At 40.6% G+C, this 26692-nt stretch overlaps 1 protein-coding gene across 2 annotated transcripts; it reads right to left on the bottom strand.

The window, feature by feature from the left end:
- Positions 1-27: 27 nt before the first annotated feature.
- cdk6 (cyclin-dependent kinase 6) lies at positions 28-26692 on the bottom strand. 2 transcript variants are annotated; one of them, XM_053863647.1, is made up of 8 exons: positions 26249-26692; positions 25209-25552; positions 22958-23093; positions 17859-18026; positions 8181-8290; positions 2815-2865; positions 2545-2680; positions 28-2128 (listed from the first exon to the last, which is right to left on the bottom strand). In XM_053863647.1, exons 2-8 carry the CDS (start codon positions 25430-25432, stop codon positions 1976-1978), a joined length of 978 nt encoding a protein of 325 aa, XP_053719622.1. In that variant the 5' UTR covers positions 25433-25552; positions 26249-26692; the 3' UTR covers positions 28-1975. The 2 variants fall into 2 exon arrangements, with proteins under 2 accessions (XP_053719622.1, XP_053719623.1); XM_053863648.1 differs by lacking the exon at positions 26249-26692 and adding an exon at positions 25877-26146.

The following is a 26692-nucleotide window of genomic DNA, read 5'->3' as shown; positions in this document are numbered from 1 at the left end:
AGCTGGATACACAGAAATGGCGTAAAAGTTTTATTTGACTGGTGAAACAGAATAAACAATACATTTTCATACGATGTACACAAATGTGACATGGTTCGGATTTGTGTTGATGAACTTGGTTTCAAAGCAAACAACAGCAGAGCTCACCAGTGGACTCAAAATGGCACATAATTGTATCAATTCATCAAAGCAAGATTTTATTGTACTCGACATGTAAAAGAACCAATATTATACACCATAAAATACACAAGCCTATTTGAGTTGGTGAATTATTTGTACAAGTATAATTTGCCTACGGTCCGGCAGACAAAAGACACTTGTGGCAAATACAAACAGTTATTGGAGACAACAGTAAGATGAAGAATGCCAAGGAAGAAACAGAGAAATGATCAATGGTCTGATCACGGTGCAAGACGACAGAAACCTGAATGAGTTGTGGTGTAGTCAGTTAGTAGCCCAAGATTGTGCAAACTGTCTGAAAAGTATGGACGTCCATGAAAAAGAACCTGAGAAAGTGTGTGTGTTTGTGTGCTAGCAGCACTACCTGTAGGAAAAGGTAAACCAGTGTGTAAACAAGGTGTTATTGTTCTGAAAGAACCACGATAGGAAAAATAAACCCCGCTCGACTTGATTTTTATCTGCAGGTTAAATATAAAAAAACAAAACAAAAAAACAATGGAACATTTCTTTAAAATAAATGCGGCTGAAAAAAGCTGTACAAAAATAAATGTGCATTTCATTCAAAAGAAAAATCATCACTCAAATCTGACTTGAGCTACCCATCGGAACCAGAATCAGACAAAATACTCTCACCATTCGACATTCCATTGCCCGTCTAATAACTCTACACGTCGCACTTGCTGCTTGTTTTACACCTAGGTTCTGCACAACCTCAATGCCTATCAGTTATATGACCCTTGCGTCGTCAAACTACCCTAAGACAGGAGGCTAAAAAGCTGGTGTACGGATATAAAAAGGCCCGGTTTCTAAGAGGCATGAGCTGCAGCAAACATGCATATAAGACTTGCCAATGTTACAATTCATTACAGAAGGGTGGACCACGTCTGCAACAGCGACAGTGCTCCTCCATTTCTTCAAGCCTGTGTACAATGTGGATAGTCAATATAATCGTTGTGGTGACAAACATCCATGCATTTACTGTTTATTTAGCAGCCGTGTAAGCTCCTCATGTTGGTAGCCTGGAATGTGCTGGAAAGTGTTGAGTCTCAACTACCACTAGAATCCTGCTACTGGTCCGCAGTGACTCAGCACATCCTCAGTGTGGCACCAAACACAAACAGAGATCAATAAAATAATGACGAAGGCAGTGAGTGGCTGAGAGGTGCCTCTGTTGTCTTGACTGAAGACGCAAGTGTGTGGATGTCAGCGGCAGTGCACACACTTTAAGGAGTCCATATCAGTCATTGTGCTGTAAAGATTAGCGGAGCAAGCAAACCCAAAGGCGATGTCCCTCTTGACGCCCCCAAAATCTTCCCTCTTAGCCAGGAGGTGATCGAGTCGGTCTTGCGATCTCAGGGGAAGTCGCAAGAGTCTTTGCATTGTTAAAACATTCCATTTCAACAACCTAAAAGCAGCAATTACCACGAAATCATGGAGGGACTTGAGGGTCCGTGCGCGTTTATGGGTACGTCAGAGTGAATCAACCATCCATCCTTTCTGAATGTCTCAGAAGGCGTTTGCATTGAAAAACAATTTTGTAACTGAATAAACAGACTCATCGACAGTGATTCTAAAATTGCTGCCAAGTGGACCACCCAAAGGGGCGGAGTCATTCTTACATTTACACATTATAATACCCAAGTCAGAGGAAGGTTCTGACCAAGCACTCTCCTTTCATTCATGCAAGTCTAAATATATCGGCTTCAGGCAGCATCTTGAATTGATTCTTTTATCAGGCAGCAAACTCTGCGGATGGACTGAGTGAACTCTAAATCAACTCTTTAAAAGGAGCCCATCACGCAGACCGCTCTTCAATAGTGGGCTTGTTGCAGAGGATGGGCTGTGCTGCGTACACGCTTCGACTGTGGCTGTCCACGCTTTGGAAGTAGTCGTGGCTCAGCGCAGCGAAGGCAGATATCCTCCGGGAGGGGTTGAAGGCAAGGAATTGCTGCAAAGAGAGGAGAAAAAACAATGAATACATGATGTGAAAAATGGAGTCGAGGCATTGATCACTGTCCAAAAAAGTTTAGCGGATAATCACATGCACCACTTCCCTCTTTCCCACCATTTTAATGGTTTAAACATGACCAGTATTTACAATAATTATTCAGGGTTTCCACTGAAAATGATGGTGGCGCACCACTAGGCAAAATTGCTATGTTGTATGAATTATTCAAATGAAAGTCTGTGCACATTAACAGACCAAAATAAGAATTTTAAATGGTATTCAGCAAATGTGACTTGAATTTGCAAAGTTAAATTGTGAAAAAACAGGCATATTTCCAATCACAAATGATTGAAAACTAACATTAAATAAATAAATGAATACACAAAACAAAAATAAAGAAGAACACGGAAGATTACCAATAAGAGAGTCCGCCCCTGCTCATCCATGTCTGGAATCAAGTCTTCTATTGGCTTTGGGATCACAGGGGTGAAGGCACTCTGTGGGAGGGCCACTTCCTGTGGCCATTCTTCTGCTGGAGGTACACCAACAACACTGCAACGATGAAGAAAAAAAAACAAAAAACAGTCAGCTACATTCAGCTGTCGGCATTAATGCCCAAAAGTTCTGATGAGTCAACAATTATGTGGGTTCCTGTGAAAAAAAAAAGATTTGGATCGTGCACTCACTCAAAAATTTTCCGCAGCTGATCGACATCCGAGTTCCCACGAAACAGAGGTCTGGAAAAGAGGAAGTTGGGGATCAAGTCTGCTGCTTAAACATTTATGCGAGTCATGGGCATAATAGCCACATTGCAAAGTAGAGAAACCACACACGAGTTCAATGTGATCTATTTCTGCTCTCTTTTGAAACTGGCTCATTTGTGTTTTACTGCTGCTGCACCCCAGAATGAACAGGACAGAAAGGTACATGACCCTCATGAAACGGACTTTAAACAAACAAAGCTAACTGTTTATTACAGGTTATTATCTTGTAATATTAAACAGAGTTTAAAAATGTGTATTTTATGATAGACAGAAGGTAAATGACGAGGACAATGCTTTGAATACAAGTGACATGTAACCTAATGGTGACATGGGTTAGAAAGTTATTGGTCATTATGTATTTATGCGATCGTGTTTCATTCATGTGCTGCAGTTAGGGAAGTTGTGGAGCCACTGGTTTATGATCAAACCAGCAAAGCAAGCACATTTCAAAAAGGATGAGCAAAATATCTGCTGTCTCAGCGTGTGAAAATAAGTTGGTCTGTTTGCAAACACAGTTGTGACAACATGATGACCATTTTATTCATCTAGCCAAAGAAGGTTATCGGGATGTCTACTCTCCATATTTTGCCATGATGCCAGTTTTGTCTGAACACTTAACTTCGGATGCCGATGAAGGCACTTATCCTCATGTCTGGTCTGCAGTCATGAGCTTAACATATTACCTAATTCTGATGCTCCACTAGATGTGTCCGTCGGGCAACTTAAGCTATGGAAAAGTAGCAAATTTATTAGGAACTTTTGTCTCAAACAGACTGGACCAGCTTATCCTGGGAATGACGACTACAACTCAGACAAATCTGACTGTACACACACTGTAAAAAACACTGTACTCGTCCAGTACATCACTGAGTTAGAAAGTAAGTAATGTGAACAGTAACGTGACTGCCACCTGCTTTAACTTTGAAACAAGTAGAAACAAGCAGCTTAACGGCAGACTTCCCTCACAAGTGCACTTCTCGTTTCACATGGGATTATTATCCTGTTTACATTTGCATGTCTGCGGACAGATTTAATTCTGTATTTCTACTGGGGTTGGAAAAAAACTCCGACAAGATGAAACCTACTTGACTAACAATGATGAAGCAAACCAAGCAGCACCATCTTATAGGTCTTGTGAATTCAACCCTCTTAACAGAAAATGATTTGTATCATATGTGTATATAAGCATGTATGATGTGAAAAATGCAGGTTCAACAAAAACAGCTGAGGGACCAGTTTTATCTTTATCTTCCATTTCCTTAAAAATATTAAATAAAAATAATGCTACGTCAAATTATTAGTCCTCAGATGTCGTGTATGCTTATTCATTGAGGGCACTGAAAAACAAAATTGACCAATGGATCCGTCACCAGCAGATGTCAATGTTATACAGTGTGTCACAAACATGTGTTTGTGTGTGTTCTGTTTTCAAGCAAAGGTCCATTCAGACGCTATTGACTTTCTGTATTTTCCCAGTGAGCAGGAAAGCGCTGCATAGCTGAACACCCACACTTTCCTATAAAGTGAGACATCAGGAAATTCGTCACCCAGGGGGTATTAGCACATTTTAACGCAGAAAGTCACATGACTCGTATCCCTGATGCAGAACTCAATTATTCAGCAGCAGCTTCAACTGTCAAACGGTCGTTCATTGCTGAGGCAATCCTCCCTGTGACTTCTTGTCATGGAAGGAAGACCACAAGAGGTCCCTCATGGTTTGGAACTATGCTGGGTCAGAGGAACTCTGGAGCAGACCAAACCTGTTCTGACTGTTGTTAAAGAAGGTGAAAAATTTGCCTACCGTAAAGTTCAATTTTAAGTCAGTTTGAAAGTTGTACAAGTATTAGAAAAAAACACTATGTACAGTTAAGACATGCACAGGGAACAGTTGAGGTTAAATGAAGCAGTTGAATTCAGAGACTGTCTCTAAATGTTACATTTTCAAACATACATCAGCGGCAGAAGGAGATTCTGTGTGTCTGGACCATCAGCTGAGTCACGTTTCCCTTACTGTTAACACTCCTACGACCCACATTCCATCACAACCTCTGGAATGTGTTTCAGTGTGTGTGCATGCATGCGGTTGCACATGAAAGAGCAACTTTAAGTGGGAAATGGAGCAAACAAACAAATAAAAACATGTTGGATAGAAGCGTCACGGCCAAGGCAGACTCTCGTCGTGTGTCTCTGTTTTGTTGCAGGACTTAACGCTGTGTGTTTTTGGCAATTTATCAGTTGACTGGAGAATCGTTTGAAGTTCCACACCGTGAGAAAGTCAACAAGGATCTGGGGCTGGAGTTCTGGAGCATTAACACAACACATTCAGACTTTTTGATGGGAGAAAAGTCAACTTGCAGGCGTTTCTCTACTGTATTGACTTGAGCCATGACTCACAGTTCTGCCATTCCATCCATGCAAATGCAGACTTGTATGTTTGCGCACATTCCTTTGACAACAAAGTATTCATTACTGAACTCTTTAAGAGGGAAGGGCGGGGCTTCCAGAGGGTGTCAACAGATTTAGCTAAATTGAATGACCACTCTTTTTCTGCCGGTTATGCAATATACTCTTTGTTTACTGAATAAGTTGCATTTATTAAAGGGACATAAAAATGTTTTTGCCTAACCAATACACAAACATAAAAAAACTACAAATAAGGGAAAGACCACTAAATACTGATGCAACCAAGACAGTTTTGTGAGCTTAAGAAATACTGCCACACAGATGTTTAAAAGGCAACGTGTTTTTATGAGGTGTTGAATTGTGTGGTGCTTAAATTACAAGCCACCAACACTTCTGAAGGTGTGAATAATTTAATTTAGCTCTCATTTTAAAGAAACATTTCACAGCTTTTTGGTTAATCACTATGATCTGTCCAAAAAGCAACTGTTCCTCGAAAGCAACAGGAAAGTAAGGCCGTCCAATGGTAGGCCTCTTATCTTTAGGTTAAGCTTCTCACAGACTGATATGGAGAGAGGCTATAACTGCTGCTGGTGGAGGACGAACCGCCAAACAGTGTGAAGCCAAATGTGGTGTCCTAGAGTGAACCCACGAGGCTCACAGTCAGCAGTTCATCATATCGAATCCAAACAAGTCTGTCCAGATTTATCAACTGCCTATTCCTATTCAGGAACTTCCTGAGTCGAGACAGATAACGCTGCAATACTGGAGTTCAGATGCCATAAAAGAGAAGAAGCAACTGCAGGAAAGCAGAGATGAAGCTTCAGGTCTCAGACTTTATTACATGGCAATTCACTTCAGAACTAAAACCTTTTACATTCCTTCAACCCCAAGCTGTGAATCTATGTCAGAGACTTATGGAAACAACAAATAGACAATATTTATATGAAACTGAGTCTGGAAATGTAACACCTGAAGCCCACGCTTTGATTTAAGGTGACCCTAAACAACTCAACAAAGGCAAGTAAATCACAGTGGCTGAGCCGTCAACAATCGCCAACATTGAATTGAAACAGAAAACAGGCAGAAACCTCCTTGAGTCTCAATCAAACGTGTGCTTTCTTTCCCTTCTTCTCCCAGGTGCCCTTTAATCTCCAACAGGTGGCTTTTAAAAGCCATCTAATCGCCTACATAGGGAGAGAGTGTGTGCTCAAGTGTATGTTCTCCTCGGCCTGCACACCTCTGAACCTTCTGCCTTCAGGCTAACTTGGAAATGGGCCAGATTGTGAAAAAAGTATTTACACATCAGTGCTTTTTCAAAGGCAGTTGTGCAAACCTGAACAAGAAAGACACACGTTGCACACAAAGAGCAGCCAACACCAGACACTCCAGATGAACGCAGTTCAGGTGTCTCTCTCTTGTCCGTAGAAAGGTTATTTACACTGTACATGAGCTCTTTGTTTTGTCAGTAGTCCATGAAGGCACAGTAAGAACAGCATATTGCTTGAATCAGTTTACCCGTGTCTTAAAGCGTGAACTTTACGTATGACAGTGAATTTGCTCATGAAAGCCATATGAATATTTAAAAAAGAATAAAGTTTTACCTGTTAGACAAGTTGGAAGGATTGCAACAACAAACAGGGTAGGAACTTCATCACAGCATCTCCAATACCAATCTATAAAATAGCTGCTTGACTGCATGAGCGTCTTACTTGAATTACTGTCAGGTATGCCCTCGTAGCATAGAATGTTGCAGTCTACTTTCTTTTAAAATTATATATAATCCTTTTGGTCTACTTATTACCCTAGTAATAAGTCTACTTATTACCCTAGTAATAAGTAGATCGTGTAGTAATAAGTAGTAACATGATTCTAAAAATTCCGACTGATAGTGTTATTTTTATTATTTGTCTATTATTATTATTATTTTTTTTTTCTTTAACTGATCATCATCAGCATTAGGTAAAAGGGGTCAATAATAACTTCATAATACAGAAAAAAAGCTTATTATTGGTCAAAAGGCTTTATACTTGAAAGTGAATTTAAATAATGCCATTTTTTATAAATGAGCCTCTATCAACGGATCTCAACTACATACACTCTCACATACATGTTGAAAGTCGTCTTGAACAATCATCTATCTTCATAATTCTACAATAATTCTTTATGGAGGGTGAAAGCAGTTGGATGTGCGTTTTGGGGTTTGACGACGGTTAGGGAAGGAAACCAAGTGAGACTCTGCTCTCTTGAGCAAGACCTGCCACGGGAGGCTGACACAAGCCAAACAACCTGCTAAAATTAAACAAAAACTAGATTGCTTGAAAGATACAACTGCTTAAAAGATGAAAGCCCAAAGACCACACGCACACATTAATGCTGAGAAGAGATACAGTATAATAGCTACAAAAGGGTCCGTTATTAGTACGGTGTCTGAAGCTCGTTAGACCACAAACTGACAAATACTCATTCTAAGAAGTGGAATCCAGACAAGCATGCAGCGAGCACACAGAGATGACTGTCATTACTGTAAACGCTTGATAAGCTAACTGAAAAGTGATTGCAGCACACTATGCATCTGACAGCTGCTATGTGGGTAAAGAATGTTCGAATGAAGTATTTAAATAATACAGACAACCTGAAACTAACCGTTGGGCTTCATGATAAATGCACTTATCATGAAGCCCAGACAGTGATACTGACTGTCATGCAGCTACACAATAAACAAAGAGGATATTAAAAAACAGAGTAAGAATAATAATAAATAATCACTCAAGTAGACTTAATATGGATCCGCCATATAACTCATATAGTCACTTGAGGCAAATTTAAAAATAATTTTAAATATTCTGAGTGAGAAACCTTTGAAAAATATTGGATTTTCATCTCACCTTCTCCTGAACATTTCTGCAAAAATGCAGCCCACACTCCATAGATCTACTGGTGTCGCATAACTGGACTGAAGGAGCACCTCTGGAGCTCGGTACCATAGAGTCACCACCTAAAAGAAGAAAAGACATTGAATATTTAGATGAATCTATTGACAAAATACAAGCACATGTGTTAACAACCATAGATTTAAGTAGCGGTAACACTGAAAATGACTCACTTATATTTTGAAAACAACTATAATTCTGCTTTTCAAAATAAAACAAGACATGAAAATAATTACAGGCAGGAACTATACTTCAGTTACAATATAAACTTGACGCTATGATAGAACAGATGTCTCAATCCGACTAGTTGCCCCAATATTATTAGAGCCAGGGCATTTAATGTCGTCGCTTTTTTGGGAGCCATGAAACAGTGTGTGTACAGTTATAACCAGCAGGAAAAGCAGCAACATTGTTACAGTAGGGAAAGCTTCCAGACAAAACTCAGTGACCCCTACGAAGAGTGGACTGGTTCCAGGTGCTTTCCTCAACTGCAGATTTCTTCTACAGTTTGTGGCTACAGTTCCTTCGTCTGGCACAGCAGCAGTTGCTCACTCAGAACTGAGGCCTTTAAAGAAAAAGGGCTTTCATTCTGTGAGCATTTCTGGAAAGTTATTCCCACAAATCTTGAATGTGATGTGCATTTAACTATACATGCCCATTTTAACTGAAGCAGTTTTACTTTCAAGGGGAATGACTTATGAAGACAATATGCTGCAAAAATAAGAGTTTGCTTCAGCAACTAAAACCTTCAGTCATTTTTGTCTAACTCAGTATTTTATTAATACAAACAGCCATTTTACACATCCACTAAAGTTTCCTCTGTATGCTAAGAAAATCCAGTCATGGATCTAAAGAATATAATCAGATTTCCATACATATATAAAAAGTGGTGTTGATCAAAAACTAAATAATAAGTAAATAAAAAATAATTAAAAAAGCATTATACACCAGCACAAAGCAATTCACTTTAAGGTATCAATTGTAAAGTTGTCACATCCTTAACATACAGTTAAAGCAGAACTACAGCTAACATTGTCAAGAATGCGTCCAGGGAACTGGAACAACATTTGGTTATTGTTGACCATTTGGTTTCCACACGGAAAACCCAGTTCCTAAAGAGGAAGGGAATTTCTCAGGCCAAAGGGACAGAACTGTTTTCAGCTGCAGTCAGTCGATATGCTGATAAATATATATGTATATATATGCTGTTAATTTATTATTTTTTTGCATTATGGTCAAATTAAACCCATTATAAGAGTGAGATTTTTCATAACAGCTTCTAAATACAACAAGGCAGGATTGAATGAATATATTCTGTTGCGGCAGGAAAGGGGTTAAAAATCATAAACTTTTTGGGGGTTAAGTTGTGCTGCAGACTGACATTTCTATCTACAGTGAATGATGCTATTATTAGAAACGGCGGCTGCATTTTACAGATGCACAAATGCTTTCTCATCTCCTGTTTCCTGCTTTAGTGGAAACCAGGAGGAAGTTGATGCTAGCTGTCCTCACAAACCCTGCCATATGACTGAATACAAAAAACCCCATAGGCCATTCATAAGAGAAACCACAAAAAGAAAAAGAAATCATGAATGGAAGTTATTTTTCAAAGAATTGAGAGCTAATTAATTCCAGTGAAGTCTCAAGATGATGAAGTTAAGTGGACCCCAAGGTAATTTATGTAACAGTAATACATGTGCATCAGCACTGCAACAGCAAAAAACAAGATACAGAGCAGACATGAATGAGTTTTTGAAGCACATAATACCAACAATATTAGCATAATTCCAGCAGTAAACTGCACTCTCTTGTCTTTCCTTGGTACAAATAAATAAAAAACAGAAATTAATAAACAATTAACATTTGAAAAGAAAAAAAATGGAAGCAGAAATGAACTGCATGTTGAGTCAGGTTTGCTAAAGAGCATGCAGATCTCAGATAAACCAGGCCTTCTAGGAAGAACCACAGACCTTGAAGGATATCCGCTTTCATCAACGCTGTATGATAGGTGAAAATTCACACCAAAGAGATAGAAGGTGGTAACACCTGCTCATGTAGCAGTGCATCTTTAGAAACACTCTCTCAACAGTGTTAATGATTGTCATGTGATTTATTTTTCCATTCGTGTTTATTTCATTGAGATTCTTGTACACTACCATTCAAATGTTTTGACACATTTTCATTCATGTTGCCTAGGCTTTACTACCTTTGACACTGGCGATGCATAATAAAGACAAAACACGATAGAATTATCATTACTAAAGGAAATATAGGTCAGTCAGCATAGGAATTTGCAAAACTTTGAATTTGTCTGAGTGCAGTCACCAAACCAGCCTGCACTACAACAAAACTGGCCCCCAAGGGGACCACCCCAGGAAAGGACAACCACGAGCCGCCTCTGCTGCCAAGGATAAGATCATCTGAGTCACCAGCCTCAGAAATCACACGTTAACAGCATCTCAGATTAGAGCCACACAGTGCTCCTGTAACAGACAAATGCTCAGCAGAAGCCGGACGCAGAATCCTGCACCATTCAGTTTGGGTTTAGTTGGCCTATTGAGACCGCTATGGGATAAGACGGACGACGGAGAGAAGGCAAAAGACTCCATGATCCGATAGCTCCAATCATAAGGCTGACTTTCCATGCTTCGAAATTGGGTTCCGTTATGGGGGTTTGTGTGCACGAACTTGCCTGCGACTGCACAAGTCAGTGCAGGATTCCACCAAAGAGAGTCCCAACATGTGAACGTCTCAAGACATCCACACTGGATCTTATCGTCAGCTGAAATTCCACTGCTTCCTATGATTTTAAAACTCGCATATCTTTGATCTGCTGGACTTAAATTTCAAGAAGCTCATCAACTGCTGTCTCAAAATAATTCAATTGTGTAGGTCAGTCTTTCACCTGCGTCCATATGGATACAATAGAACTGTCAGCAAACTAAAACTTTTATTCACCAAAAAGTTACTGTTGCTCAAAGAACTAATGTCACTACAGTTCAAGTCTACAAATAAAATAAATCAACTAAACTGTGGCCAAAAAAAAAACATTTTATGATCAGTCCTGGTAATAGATGATTGTTGTCATGACATTTTAACCTGTCCCGCTCATCCAGATTTGTTATAGATTAAATCTACTTCACGTCTTGCATACGCATGTTAGACATGGAAGAGCAAAGCATGTGAGTGATTTTGTCTTAGGTAACAAGGATAAGTGTTTTTGTACATTTTTAAATTGGATACCTTTATTGCTTGCCACATGTCAACAATAAAGACCGGGGTCAGATAAAGCAGGGAGCACAAATGTAAGATTGGCCTGAGAGTGTGGAGGCTGACTCCAGATTAAAGGCCGACATTCTGAAAATTCCATTCTGCTGAGAGCATCCTCCCCCTCACCACCAACACTGTCCTGCTCCACTGTCACTCATTTGCTTTCCTTTGCACTCTGCTTAAGGGAGGAAATGACTTCTTCTGCCCCAAAGGAGCACATTGGACCTCCTGGACTGGACCTCCAAGCCTGTTAGACTTGCCTCATCTGGCACATAGCCAGTGGCAAAGTGTGCGAGCAACATAAAGAACGAAAACAAAGATTGAAACCGCGAATCTTTGTGTATGTGTGAGCACAAGCACGTGACTGACGGTGCACCTGCTTTTAAATGGATTACGTGTGTGCGTCGCCAAACGTGTGCATATTATCGGCAGCTTGTACTTGATTTTAGTATGACTAAATTATTTTTTTAGTTGTTATTTTAACTGGATTTATTTTCATGCATATAAAGCATTATTAAGAAAAAAAAAATATATATATATATGTGTGTGTGTGTATGTATATGTATGTACACACACACGCACGCACGCACGCACGCACGCACGCTTTAGTTAACAGTAATACTCGGATGTAACAACGAGGTCTGAAAAGAAAAATCAATTATCAGTAAGTGAAAGATCCAACTGTTCCTGCATCATTAAAGTAAAGAATGAACAGCTGAAAGTTGGCAGACTAGAGTGGAGATAACCAAGCTGGTGCTCGAGGCTGCAATGAGACTGCTTAAGCTTGGCCATGTTCCCATATTTACATTCCCTCTCGCTGAGGAAGTACAGGATGAAAGTGCACACACAGACATGCCGTCTCGCCTACATGCTCTCACAGATGAGCACTCTGGAAGCCCCACAGGTAGAAATAAATACTCTTTTTAGGAGAAACTAGGAAGCCTAGTAGCCAATTATAACAATTCAATGTACAGGACTTGTTCAAGGTGCATAAGGACTTTATGGTTAGAGAAATATAGCCGAGGCTAAGGTCACAAATTTCCCTTGTTCATTTCTAATTCAAACCATAAACGTAAGCCCGCTATATGGAAACTGGTGCTTGAGAGAAAATAAGATGTTAAAATACCACGAACAGGAAAATGTCCCTGTAGGCTCCTGTATTTGATGGTTGAATGAACATCAGCATCACATTTGGTTTAGTTTATTGGAAAGCCTGAATGGCCATTTGTAAATATAATATACATTAATCCGCTGCTTTATTTGCTCCACCTTTTTGTCTTCAAAACCGCCTCTGTTCTTTGTAGCATGGATTCAAACAGGTGGTGGAAATTTCACGTGATGCCGTTTTGCTCCACCACACCCAAAAGAGGTCCGTTGGCTTGAGACTGACTGTGAAGGTCACTCAAGTAAAGGGAACCCATTGTCATGATTAAGAAGCAGCCTGAGACAATTGAAGCTTTGTGACAACATCGCACTACTGTCACAAGTCTGTTCTGTTGAGACAAGGTAGGATGGAGCCATACTCATCATCGTAGAGTTTAAATGCAGAAACTGAGCCACCATTCCTAGTTCAGAAGAGACACCAGTCTGCTGCTGAGCCCATCTAGCCAGGGTTTGACATGCGTTCAGAGATGGGATCGTGCATAGATGTAACGTACAGCTATTTGAGTTACTGGAGCCTCTCACATGTCAAACCAGTCTGTCCGTTCCCCTATAACCTCTGACATTAACAAGACATTTTTGTCAACACAACTGTTGCTCAGTGGATAGTTTCTCTTTTTTTCCCAGACCATTCTCTGCTAACCCAAGAGACAGTTGTGCGAGAAAAACCCAGTCTCTCCGCCCTTCTGACTGCAACAAGCATGACACGTTCAATCTCCTTTCTTCCTCATTCTGACGCTCGGTTTGAACTACAGCAAGTCATCTTCACCACAGATTAATCAGCAGATGAGATATGGTAAACCTTTTTCACAATGACACATTACGACACTGCAGCAAACTGTCGTGTGAATTAAATGGGACAGAAGTGCGACAAAAGGGCTAAAGACCGCATCGAGTTGCTGCCATGCCATTGGCCGATAAACAATTTAAGTTCAGGAAATAACAGTACCTGTGTCCCGGTGAGAAAGGCCTTCAGATAGAGACAAAGGCTGTTTAAAAATAACTGTCAAAGACGGCTATGGAAAAGAAGTGAAAATATATAAGTATACTTTTATTAACCTTAACAACTTTACTTCTGCAGCCATAATTGCAAAATGCTGGATAGAGAAAAACAACAAATAGACTGCAGAGATACTTTTGAGATGAAAGTAATGATCATTTTCTTTGGCATTATCGAGCTGAGATGGTAGACCACTTGAAAAGGGCACCGAGCTCCACTACTGTGTATGATACAGAACAGTATTGCAATGTTTCATGCAGAAACCGACTACGGAGAAAATTGCAATACCAGCACATAAACTGTATACAGTAAAACAGCGAGGAAAAAAAATGGAACTACATCTGTTGCCAAAGTATGCACAGTGTAGAGGAATGCAGCATGGGGCCCTGGGCAAGCGAAACAAAGACAGCACAGTCAGTGGCTCGCTCTCCTCAGTGCTACCACATCCGCACATCATTAGCTGGAAAATTCCTGATATATGCTGTAATTTTTTCTGCCCCCCCGTTTCGTTATTCCTCGGGACATTGCTGGCACATACAATGCTTTGATATGCAGTTGCTGTCGTAAGCGCAGGAATAACAGCCATTGCATTTAATTATCAGGATGCCACAAACTTTTGAAAGTTGCATTGGTCAAAGAACATATATGAACATTATTGATATCATTTTGCAACGTGGTGCATGTATGACTTGAGTCTGGGGCAAGCCAACGGGTGTCAAACTGGGGTCTTCAAATTTCTCTCAGGCCAGCGTCAGTCAAAGCAGGAGAACTTCTCTTCTTCCCACGTGGAGCTGTTTGAGGCGATATCTAAACATTCCCAGAGTGCAATGCACGTGCACTCCTGCGTGCAGCTCTCTCTCACCATGCCTGGACTCTTTGGTCCCCATCTGTCCAGAGTAGAAACACATTGTCTGGCAGAAGAGCAGATACAGAGACAAAACTGCCTGCTTCATCTTTAAACATCACTGACTTAAGTCCTTCCTCAACGGTAATGTGGAAAAAACGTATCAAACATTACTATTCAAAGCAAAAATCATTTCAATTAGTGATGGAAGGCAAGGAAGCAAAGAAAATACAGATGGAGAAAGATCAAGGACTTGTTTTAATTGGCCGCCTAGACTACAGGGTTGCAGGAAACCTGGATTCGATTTCTTTTAAGTTACTCAAGATATGGCAATATTAGTCTTGTATGCACTGTGGGAGGCCTTTCAGGAGAAAAAAAAAAATGAAGCCACTTTGATCCAGTCCAAACTACTTTAATCTGAAGCATGTGGCACAAAACAAGATCACGCAGTTAATAATTAATTGTAAAATTGAATGCCCACAAGTTGGAAACTATTTCTATTCATTCAAACATTCATAATTTGTGGCGGTACCAAAGGGGTCCCCTTATAGAATGGGTCGTCTAACTGCCGCCGGCTGATGACGTCCATACTTATTTAAATGTTATGAGCCAGAGAAACTTCGAAATGCGTGGAACATTTATATCCGTGAAAGACTATGTTTGTCAACAGGTCGAAGATACGTCTGTTCTACTTCCTGGTCAGCGGAACAACACATCGCCATTGGTTGACATGTACAGGTTTTTGCTTTCATTTCATATCACTGATCAGCATATCACTAAAAAAAAAAATCAGAATCAACTCCTTGACAGACAACTATGCACCTCTGAAGATACTTAATTCATTCATTCACAAGCAAAAAATGTGGAACATAAAATAAGACTTGATACGGAAAAATCAATATCACAGCTTAGAGCTTATCTCTCATCTATCGACCAGACATTTTGCAGCATGGCGTGGATTAAAAGACAGCTTTCTTTCAACATGCATTGTAAAATAACGTTTTTTGGCAGGGAAATTCTGAAGCTTACGAGAACATTTCCCACATCGACTGAAAACAATTTGCGTCCAACCAAGAAGAAAACAAAATCACATGACCACCAACAATAATTGGACATTCGTATATCAACAGGAAGTCAATTTCATACTTTGCAGTCTGGTCTGTGGGGAATTTCCAAGCGTTTCATGGACTTTGTAAGCCAGTTGAAAAATGAATAGAATATGATTTACTGAATTTCATATCACCAGATTTCACACGTGAAATCCACCAATACAAAAATGAAATAGCAGAATAAGCCCGAAATAGACTCCAAACAAGTCCTCTTCTTGAGAGATATTGTGATATCGGATAAGCCAAATTGCCATGAAAGAAGGAAAGAAAAAAATAACGGCCCAAATATTGGCATGCTCCTAAATGCCTGCAAATAAGCCCATATTAAGTTTTGGTGGACACACTTAATGTGACACAAACACAGTGACTTGATTGATGAGGGGAATAAATGGCAGCAAAATCCCACATCACAGCAATACAGGATCCGATACACTAACAACGGAAAACAGTCAAATTAAATATCACAAATTTAATGTGTTTTTCAGGATTTTGGAGCAACAGAACCCCAGATTATTTTCGTAACTTAAGATGAGCCCATCAGCTCCACACAACTTGTCACTCAAGCCAGTACAATGAGGTCGCAGCAAGACTGGGTCATTAAAATACCATCAACAAAGCAACAGACCCCTAGGGACAGCCAAGGGCGGTCTCATCTAGAATTCAGTACCAAGCCAATGTGTGGTCTCCCCGGCGGTCTCCCACGGAGGGTAAAATGTGTTCAATGGGATTTCTACATGATAAGATGTGGTAATACGTCTCATGTGAAAACGGCATACCATATACAGTGTGCGAAATGAGAAAGCAGATTCATGACAGAAGGGGAAGAGCATTTATCACATAAAACATTCACAAACTGTCACACATGTTGGTTACACACATCAGCAGTCGACTATTGTCATTGTAGAAGCGCTAAATGAATCAGACCGAAACTCTGAGGTGTTGCTTCACAAAAAGAAGTTCGCAAAACCTCCTCACCATACCAGTAAATTCAACATTTTACTGACTCAATGTGCAACTGTAGGGCAAAGGGGAACGATCTGCTCGGCTTGTGAACACGTGCAAGACATTTAACAGTGACTTGATTCTGCCCAAGAAACGTGTTACAAGAGTTACACAGATGATTTATTAAATGAACCGACACCAAAAAGTCCACCTTTTGGTTTCACTTCACCACACGAGTGTGTATGGAGGAAGGAAATGTGGATGGCTTTTTCTGTGAGCAAGTTTCTGAGACTGTTTCATACATCTCAAGGTGAATTCCCAAACACATAATAAGCCGATCTACTCATTCAAAAAAAAGAGCTGTGAACTTTGCCACAAAAACCCCATCATCTAAATGAGTAACATTATGCAAATTCCATGGTTATTACTTCCCCTGAGGCTTCGCCCGGATTCATCCTTAACTTTGACAAAAAGACAAAATCTAAATGTTATGATAATAACATTATTTTGCTGTTAAAATCAAACGTGTTGTTTTGGATTTAATCAAGCAGACATTCGCAAAAATAATATATTAATGAATTCTATTTTTAGTTCTGAAGATGTGATTAATGTGAAAGGAATAAAGTGTTGATGAACATTCTCATCCCCTTAATCTTACAAGTCCCATCTCCCGACATTTCAATGTGTTCCAAAGACTCCATTCAGTCACTGGATATTATCTGGTCATCAGACGCCAGCGCTCACCAGCGGGACATCAAAGCACCGACAGTGGGAAGGGAGGAGTGCCCGTCTCTCCTCCTCTGTGCCATCCCACTCAGGGATTCCTGAGACGGGCCACCAGGGGCCCCGGCTCTCACTTTACACAGAGAAATGTTATCATCAACCCCAGTGCTGCAGAATGACCCACGGATGCACTGTAAGTACCCACCACGTTAGACACTTTTCATTCAACTCTCTTGAGCCGCAGTGCGATTCACGGCGGCATGTCAAAGTCTCTGGATGACTAGGAACGACTAGCATCAAACGATTGACCACATAATATATATATATATTACTAAATAAAAATTTGAATTATAACACGTCCTCAGTTCAAGTTTACATAAAAAGTTGATTATAATTCCTTAAAGTTCAGTAAAGCAGGTCTTGTTGAGTGAGTTTCAGTAATGAAGGGTTTTAATGGAGTGGTCAAAAATGTCTGTAAAAAAAAAAAAAATACATTGCTTAATTCGTGACAGGATGATGCGCTTAAGGGTCTTATTCCTTCACTATATGAACCAATGGATCCGGGCATCAGTAATAAAACTCACCACTGAAGTTAATGCCATCTGAAAGCTGTAGATCCGAGCTAGACCGAAGTCTGCCAGTTTGATTTGTCCTCCACTGGTGACCAGGATGTTCTGAGGCTTCAGGTCCCTGTGGACCACTCTGTGCGAGTGTAGGAAGTCCAAACCCTGGAGGAGCTGATACATCATATCCTGCAAGGTGACAAAATTATGAGAATAACAATCAGAAATTATAACACATGTTTGACAAAAATAGGTTAGAAAGTTTGTTGTGGACATTATTTGTTTATTTATTATTATTTATTTTTATTTCAGTTGAAATCCAACTATTTAATAGTCACATGAAGATTTTTTTTTCGATAAATATGAACTGTTGTAATAACTAGCAATCGATTCAGTAATTGGAACGATTAAGAGCAGTCTATATACAAAGTTATGGGTAGTTGAAGAACTCCTTAGGTCCATTGAATGCGACCAACATGTGGTTTCCTGACCCATCACATTCATCCTGTTGAGCTGGCAACAATAAAAAGCTTGAATGACAAGACGCAGTAACCAGTGAGCTCTAATGGCAGCAGACACGGCTGTGTGGAAAGAGTTAACTGGGGAGGTTTTTCTTGTCAATAGTGGCAGATGTTTGATAACTGACACGCACACAAATGATAGAGGCAGAAGGCGGCCCCTCTCTGAGCAAGCACGGACCGCCGAGTCTCAGCAGCTGTCCTGTTTCAGTTAATTGGCGCCCCATTCTTCCTCTGTGTCCAAAAGCTGACCTCAGAACTGGCTGCAGTGTCCGTGGAACACAAGTGAAACTAGTCTGATGTGAACGAGAGTGAGCCATGCTAGACCAGCTTAGACTTGTTCTTTCCTAACTGAACAACAAAACAGGTCTTGCAAATGTAATAAAGAGTAACCAGGAATAGTGATGCAGCTTGTCTAGAAAAACAAAAATACATTTCAATGAGGTCATTGAATACAGTTGGAGGAATCAAACTGCCAAAATGTAACATCATTTAGCCATTTTTCTTAACCTGTCAATCAACATTTTTACCTAAATATTTTTAGTGTTTTTGTTTTAATTTCATGATACTGAGATGTCTACATACATTTCTTTCTTGTACTGTCTTCCATCGCTAAATTTTAATTCAGGTGTGTCATGCTTATCCATCGACAGATCCAAAGTTGACATTAATGGCAAAAGCCGCATGAAAAACAACATTGTTAGAAATACAGTTATTAAGTTACTACGTCGTGACATTCCTCTATGACATGAGCAAAAAAAAATGACAATGCAAATGCACATCAACTTTTCAATCGATTTGATGGGTTCTTGTCACTATCTAACCAGCTAGTGAGTGAGTCTGACGGGTCTACACACTCAAGTCGAAACTCAGCAACCACCAGTGGTCTGCTGTCTGCTGCCTTGGTTCCCACAATGCGAAAAGAAATGGTGTGAAAGATTATATAGAGCCATGGAGACACAAAAGCGTGTCAGTATCAAACGCGAGCATCTTTGCTTTTCAATCTCGCCATGGCACAGAGCAAGTGTATGTTGACCTCAAAGCAGGTGGCAAAAACAAACCCTCCTTTCTATATAATCATCCAACCATGACCCAGCAAAGTGGGCAAGAGAGACGGACACAAGCATTGGACACAGGAAGGCAGTTGGTTATTGTGAGTGGGTGGGCTGTCACAATAGCACACCCCATCAGTTCCTCTCCACTTTAAATAGCTGTTTCACGGGGCTTCCTTTCTGTGGGGTTTGCTCATTAACACCACCTTGGATGCAACTTGTATACAAACACACAGTCTTGCTTGATCCCTCCCACCTTTTGTATCAATTTCCCTAAATGAACGTGGCTGAGGGAAATGTTCAACAGCATGAAGTGACGAGACATATGATTGAATATGCAAACGTCTACAAACAAAAACATTCACAGTATTGCAAAGGGGTAAACATTTGCTCTCACCTACATCATCGCTGCATCTTCATGCATTCGTGGGATGGTACACTGCTTATCATGCGACCACCAACTTGGTCATTTATATCAAGCTTCTGTGACTCGGATGAATCGGGTTGTATATGATATGCGGAGTAACTCGTAATACCTGCCATACTTATCCTGAACCCTCAAACAATCTCAAGTTTATGTTTGTTTGATTGGTAGACATTATCGTGTCTGGCAGCAACAGCGAGTAGAATATGTCTGTGGCGGCCTTTTCTCCATTATCGTGTTTGTGTTTCTAGTTGTGAACCTTTCAGTGCTTCCAATAAGCAACAGCTTGGTATGTATTAGTGAAATATCGAGTCTGAGGTTTCCTTGTAACCATTCAGACAGAAGGAAGACACATTTTAGCTTCAAAGTTTGGTTTGTATTTAAAAAAAAAAAAAAAAAAAGGCATCAATTTCAGCATATAAAAAAAACATATTTAAGTTTGAAATGGGTAGTAACAAAATAGTGAAAACTATTAATGACAAATGTGAATCTTAAGATCCATCTCAGCCGTAAGAAAAAAAAAGGCAATTGGCTTGATCCAAATAAGGCAGGGGGAGCAAGAATGTCCTCGGTATGATGCAGTCACAACACTGCTTTCCGAGCGCACCACCTTTTCTGATGCAAATGCACCAGAGGCAGCCATATTGTTTATTGTAGCCAAGCACAATATGGGACATCTGCCGGTTAGCGTTAGTGTAATTCCCGACCCATGCTTCATTAACCTCCCCCTTTATGGGCTACTGAGAACACAACTGTGGAAGCTTGAACGATGGCGACGGAGAAGGGTGGGTGAGACCCAAGCGTCCAGCCGAATAGGGAGTAGTGAGGTTGGGGAAGCTTGGCCGCTTGATGTCCTTCCAGCTCATTTGATTCCTGGATGAGGGCCTCTTTTATCAATGACCATGTGGTGGGTCTTAAGTCTGAATGGGGCAGCGGAAGGGGGGGTTGTAAAAGGAAGGCCTGACCTTAAGTTGGGTGTCTGGGTGTAAATTGAGGAAGGATGCCAGAATGTCTTTGGGATGTGTCTTTATCTTCTCTTAATCCCGAATCATACATGTTGGTGAGCAATAGGAGAATGAAGGGTAAAGTTCACATGGTCACCTACTCTCAGAACTACAAAAGAAATTGTATACAAAATAAATCAATGTCTGTTCGATAGCTTGGAATGGAGGTGGATTCCAAAACCACAGGTCATTGAGTGGTTTTACTTAGATATGAATAAAAGTGGATTAGTGACTTCAGACAGATCAGGAAAATGAAATAACACACAATCTAAAAAACGAATATGTAATAAATGTACACATTTTCCTGATGGCTGAGGATGGCCGCATTGATTTCATCTGTGAATCGAGGCCATTAAATCTTTACCAACTTTGCTAAAATATGGAGGAGATTCTCAGAGAATTGATTATATAAACAGTAGAAGAACCCTCAACTTGCTGCATTACTGAAAATACTAATGTTTACATTCTGGCTTCTACACACAGGGCCTTCAAAAAAAACCTTTAGGTATCAGTATCAGGACGTGCACAGGAAAATACAGATAGATTAATAGATTTTTAAAACCAAGACCCACTCAAAATACAATCAAAAACATCTCTGCCAGCTCTATTTAAATCTAATGATGTCCAGGGAAAGAGTCTTGCCAAGATAGCCACGATGGTCAAAATTATACCAGATGGCTTTGATAAGATCCATGAGAGGATGCGAGGACCTATCACAATGTTCCAACATATTTCCAGGGATGCCAACCATGAATTGGTTGAGGACATGACTTTTACATCATTTGTAACCATCTTCTCCAGTGCGTCCCACAAAACAGAGACGCTTATCAAATAGACATAGACAGTGATTCAAAACACATCCATAAATTATTGAATGTTAGGATGTGGACCCTTTCATGTCCATGTTTCATTGGGTCTATTCATATACATCAAAGAAACAGCTGATGTGTCTATAAGTGCTTACAGACAGAGAGTGAGCTCTTCCATGCACGCAACACAAAGTTAAAGGTTGTCACTACAATAGCAACCAACATTAACTTGGCTCCAGGCTATAAAAGCGATTGCTACTCAAACGCCCAGAAGTTCCCCTTTTTTAAATGTGACACTTGGACTGGAGGGCTCCTTCTTTTTGAAAACTGAGTTGAACATTTCCAGTATTGCACATGATCCTACTAAGCTGAGACCTAAGGGTGAAACATGATAAAGATTTGAAAAGAAAGAAATGTTTATGAGAAAGATCTAAATAAAGAGGAACAGTTACTCAGGAAAGGAAGTGGCGACGCGTCCAGTTCCGACCCTTTCGAAAAAGGGTAACTCAACACTATTACACTTCACAGATCATTTTTGGCATCAAATAACCTTCTAGAATTTTTAAATGGAGGTTGTGGTTGAATGTGTTTTTATTTTGCAACTACTCTGCATATTGGTACTTATAGACTTAATCATAATCTTAGCTCCATGCACACAGCCACAACACGCAACACCATAGAAGAGTCATGAGTAACATGTCAATGGGAGTGTACAATGGACACATGACACTCTGCCACATGAACACTAAAGTTAACTTTAAATTAAGAATCAAACCAACAAAGATTTTTGTTTGTTTTTTTTGTTTCTAAAATGTCTGGCGTTCATCACGGCCGGCAGCTAACTGGCTGCCTTTCCTCTGATGGCGTGCTACAGGAGTTTGCACGTGCACTTGGGTATTCATAGATGTGGTTTAACACTCAAAGCACATCTGGGGAAGCACCATCAGCCGTGCAGCTCTGGTCATGTCCACACTTGTGACACATTGAAACACAGAGAACTTGATCAATTGATTCACATCTCGAGTTTACAGTGGTTATTTCAAAATGAAATTAGCCTCAAAACAATTGTACCACTTGTGAGTGGTGTTGTTGTTATTCCATGTATATTAGATTAGATGGCCTTTATTAGTCTCACAGTGTTATAATTATATCTTCAGAATTCAGATTTTCAGACCTTCTTCAGCTGAGGTTGCTCACTGACTTTTCACATGAATTGCCATATTTTCTAATAGATTTCTTCCATAGATATGCAACAAAAACTTAACAGAGCCACATGTCATTGTCAATATTAATATTATCGCACATTTACTTACCTTGATGGTCTCTGGCGGTACTCCAGGGTCCGGGGCCTTCTCTAGGTATGTGGTCAAGTCTTGGTCCACGTGCTCAAACACAAGAGTAAGTTTGGTTTCACGATCAGTTCGAGAGACGGTGCAGACATCGAACAATCTGAGAAAGAAAAGAATCAATATGTCAGTCTTTCAATTGCATGAACCTAGTTTCTAGCTCCATAAATCATCGAAAAGCAGAAAATAGTGCATGGAATAATGGGTTTTACAAAGTTAACTTTGAAATTGTTGGATTCTAGTGACTCCTTCCAGACTCACTAACTGTCTGTTAAAAAATGTATTTTGCATTTTATATTTGACATACGTTTACGGAGCATGTTAAGTTACAAAAAAAAATCCCTTGGGATTAATAAAGTTTTTATGATTCTGATTCAAACAGTTAACTATCCAGCTCCAAAACTGCTTTTGGAAAGTGCATGGAGTTCTGTTTTACTTAAACCCTGTAGAATGGGAAAACCGTTCCTTTATAGTGAGAAAGTGCCAACTCATCATTGATTACATTTTCATATAACAACTGTCTGATTGAGCTCTGGCAAGTTTTGTTACTGATTATCCATTGTTATATAAAATATGACAGCAACTTTTATTCATCGTATAAAGCAATGAACTGATAAAGGCTGTTTGAGTTCACAAATCTGGCATAACTCTCACTTTCACTATGATAAAGAGGATGGTGGAAGGCAACTAGAAATGTTTCATCAACGATAACACTGGTAAATATTTGACAGAAAATCAATGTGTCACACCAGTCAGCCAAGCAGTTTTTTGAAGTATTTTAAATTGCTCGATTAGTACGGAATTTATTTAATAATTAACACGTAAAAATGAGCTTCAACTTCCTCAAAGTGAAATGTGTCTTGATGACTGCAATGGATAAGTGCAAAAGTAATGTAGTATCTTTGTGGAAGTTCTTCTTCAGGTGCCTTTGCCAACAGCCCAACACTCGTAGCAATGGAGTCGCTGAAGAGGCGATGGGTTCATGATGGGAGACGGGAGATGAGGGCCTCCTCTTGAAGCGCCAGGGTTAAACAGCCAGCTTGTCGGTGTACAGTAAGGCCTCTCAAACATATGGAATAAATAACAGTACTTACAAGCAACATCCAGGTGTCGACATGAGTCATACAGAAGGCAGACAACACAACGTCCAAGATCAGGGGTGTATGCTAATCTGATTAAATCAAAATCCATTCTGCTATGTTCACTTGATTAAAGAACTTTTTTACTGCGCACACCCTGTGATTCAATTCAAAACCATTTAATCTCTGAAGCATGTCTGTCTCCCAGCCAGAGCACAAGCCCATGTGTTTCCATTAAGATAAAACCATGGCCATTATTCATTGATGCACTGGGGAATAATTGTTAGAGGCTGCAAAACACACACCAGGTCACAACAACATGCATTTGAACTTCCCCTTCAGTCCCACGGCACCCAATATTCCAAAATAAGGTGCTTGTGGAGCAAGGTCGGACTGCTGTGACTCATGCGAAAACGGTGTGTGCAAATGAAAGACTGGGCAGATTGAGAACTAAGTGAAGGAAGTACAGGAGAAATCTGTATAAAAAAGAAATTAAAAAAACCCCAATGCTTTAACCCCGGGGTGTCTAAACCAGTCCACTACAGCCCCTTGTGGACCAGTGTGGACACCCCTCCTTTGGTGTCGCTGACATCAGCCTCTTCAAAGTCCCCATAGAGGCAACTGTTTACCAAAGGTTCCTAGAGATATGCTCATACATTCACCGCAGGAATACATTTGCTATCTTGGCTGATAACATAATGGAAACATTTTCATGCCAATTGGGTGCTGGGTGTGAAGCAGGAGTCACTAAAGCAATATTCAGATCACAATACGTGTAAACCTTATCCATATTACAATAGATTATAACTATGTTCTAATCTATGCCAGCCATAGGACATCACTGTTGACTCCATTAGACAAGAAGGTGCACATTGTTTTGTCTCTGAATAATGCAAAAATAATGCAAATGATGGCCTTATTTGTTGTGTTTTTTGCAGAAAAACTAGGTGGTATTCCGCAATGCAGTCCAAAGAAACACTTCAAACTCAATAGCGATGGAGCTATTTGCAGAAGTAGCTGGTCATGGAAGAAGTTTGGACTTAGGAAAAGAAAAAAAAAAAACATGTCAGGTACATGAAGGAGGCGTGTGTCACGCTGTGGAGATCAGAAGGAGAGCGAGCTGCTGCGTCATGGCTCACCTGACCACATTGGGGTGCTCGAACGCCTCCAGTTGCTTCAGTACCGCCACCTCCCGGATGGTTGACAGTGGCATCCCTTCCTCCTCCGTCTGCACTCGGACTCTCTTTAAGGCAACAAATCGCCCTCCGTTCTTTAAATCTCTGGCTTTGTACACTTTCCCATAAGCGCCTTCTCCAATTTCGGCCACAGGTTCATATTGATGGACGTGACTGTCTTTGTCCATTTTTGCAGAATATATTGTGTTTCTGGTCGGAAAAGCGGAGGGGGAATCCCGGCGAGGGTGGCGAGCCAGAGAGTTGCTCACAAAGTCATATTCGCAGGGAAGAGTTGGCACACGCAATGCCTGCACGACAGACAGAAACAAGGACCGTGACATGTCATCTTTCTCCTGGAAGTCAATATCACGAATGTCAACGTTAACGTCCAGCTGCAACTCGCTCGGTATCAACGTCCACTCCTCGCCTGGTTACTGGTTAGCAAGGTTTGCTAAAAACCCGTGTGAATTAAGCGACACGTTAGCATCACTTAACAGGAGAAAAAAAAAAGTTTGTAAATAATCAGCCTGAAGAACCAAGATAGTCCGTGCTCGTCCGTGCAAGTGACCAGGACGTCGAAAGGCAACTAAACGCCAGCATTTAAAGTGAACCCAGGTGAATAAAGCGCCTACCTTTCATCAGCGAGTGGAAACATAACAGCGATCTTGTCCATTTGTCCTATTTAAATAAAGTTTGTGTTGTTAGCGACACCAACTCGGAGAGCACGTGGCTGTCTGCGCCTGCATTGTCCTCGCCTCCCACTGCTTCACTGCATCTCTCACAAACCCATAAAGTGACTTTTCAACCCCAGAAGCTCTACAGAAACATATCACGAGGCAAAAAAAATGTGCTAGAGTGTGAAGCATAATAATATTGTGCGCTGCCTGCTATATTTAAATAAATCTTATTTTAATTGCAGAATGCGTGAAAATAAATGATTCAACGCGTCATGCCACTGTTGGCACGTCTTTTTAAAGGAAAGTAATCACTTTGATTTTATTTACCTTATTTGCGGTCAGTAATATGTGGCAAAGTCGACATGTCCGACAAGAAGCTGAGGAGGCACTGGCGTCTCCGACAGTCAGTGCGGTCGCGAACGCATCACTGTCCACTATCGTCCATGCCGGGGCCACACAGGTAGTTGGTAGTCGGTGCGTGCGCGAACCGACCCCCCATTCCCGCAGACTGCAGCAGCTTCGGCGGAGGCGGCCGCTGGAGGCGGAGGAGTAGGGGGTGTCGCCGCGTCGGTGGGTGTGTGTTATAGGGGACGGGATCTGGAATTGAGCAAGGGGGGGTCAGAGGACAAAGGCAAGGCGTGATTCAGCCTTCAAGAAACCACGCTCCTCTTTGGATTCTCTCCCTTTCTTTCTTCTTTTTTTTTTTTTTTTTTACCCCGGGTAGGCCCATGCAACTACAGCCCGGCTTGGCTGTGTGAGCTCCGTCTGAGG

This window comes from Synchiropus splendidus, chromosome 4 (genome assembly GCF_027744825.2).
Source record: "Synchiropus splendidus isolate RoL2022-P1 chromosome 4, RoL_Sspl_1.0, whole genome shotgun sequence".
In the NCBI taxonomy this organism is placed as follows: domain Eukaryota; kingdom Metazoa; phylum Chordata; class Actinopteri; order Syngnathiformes; family Callionymidae; genus Synchiropus; species Synchiropus splendidus.
This window is presented reverse-complemented; position numbering and strand designations above follow the sequence as displayed.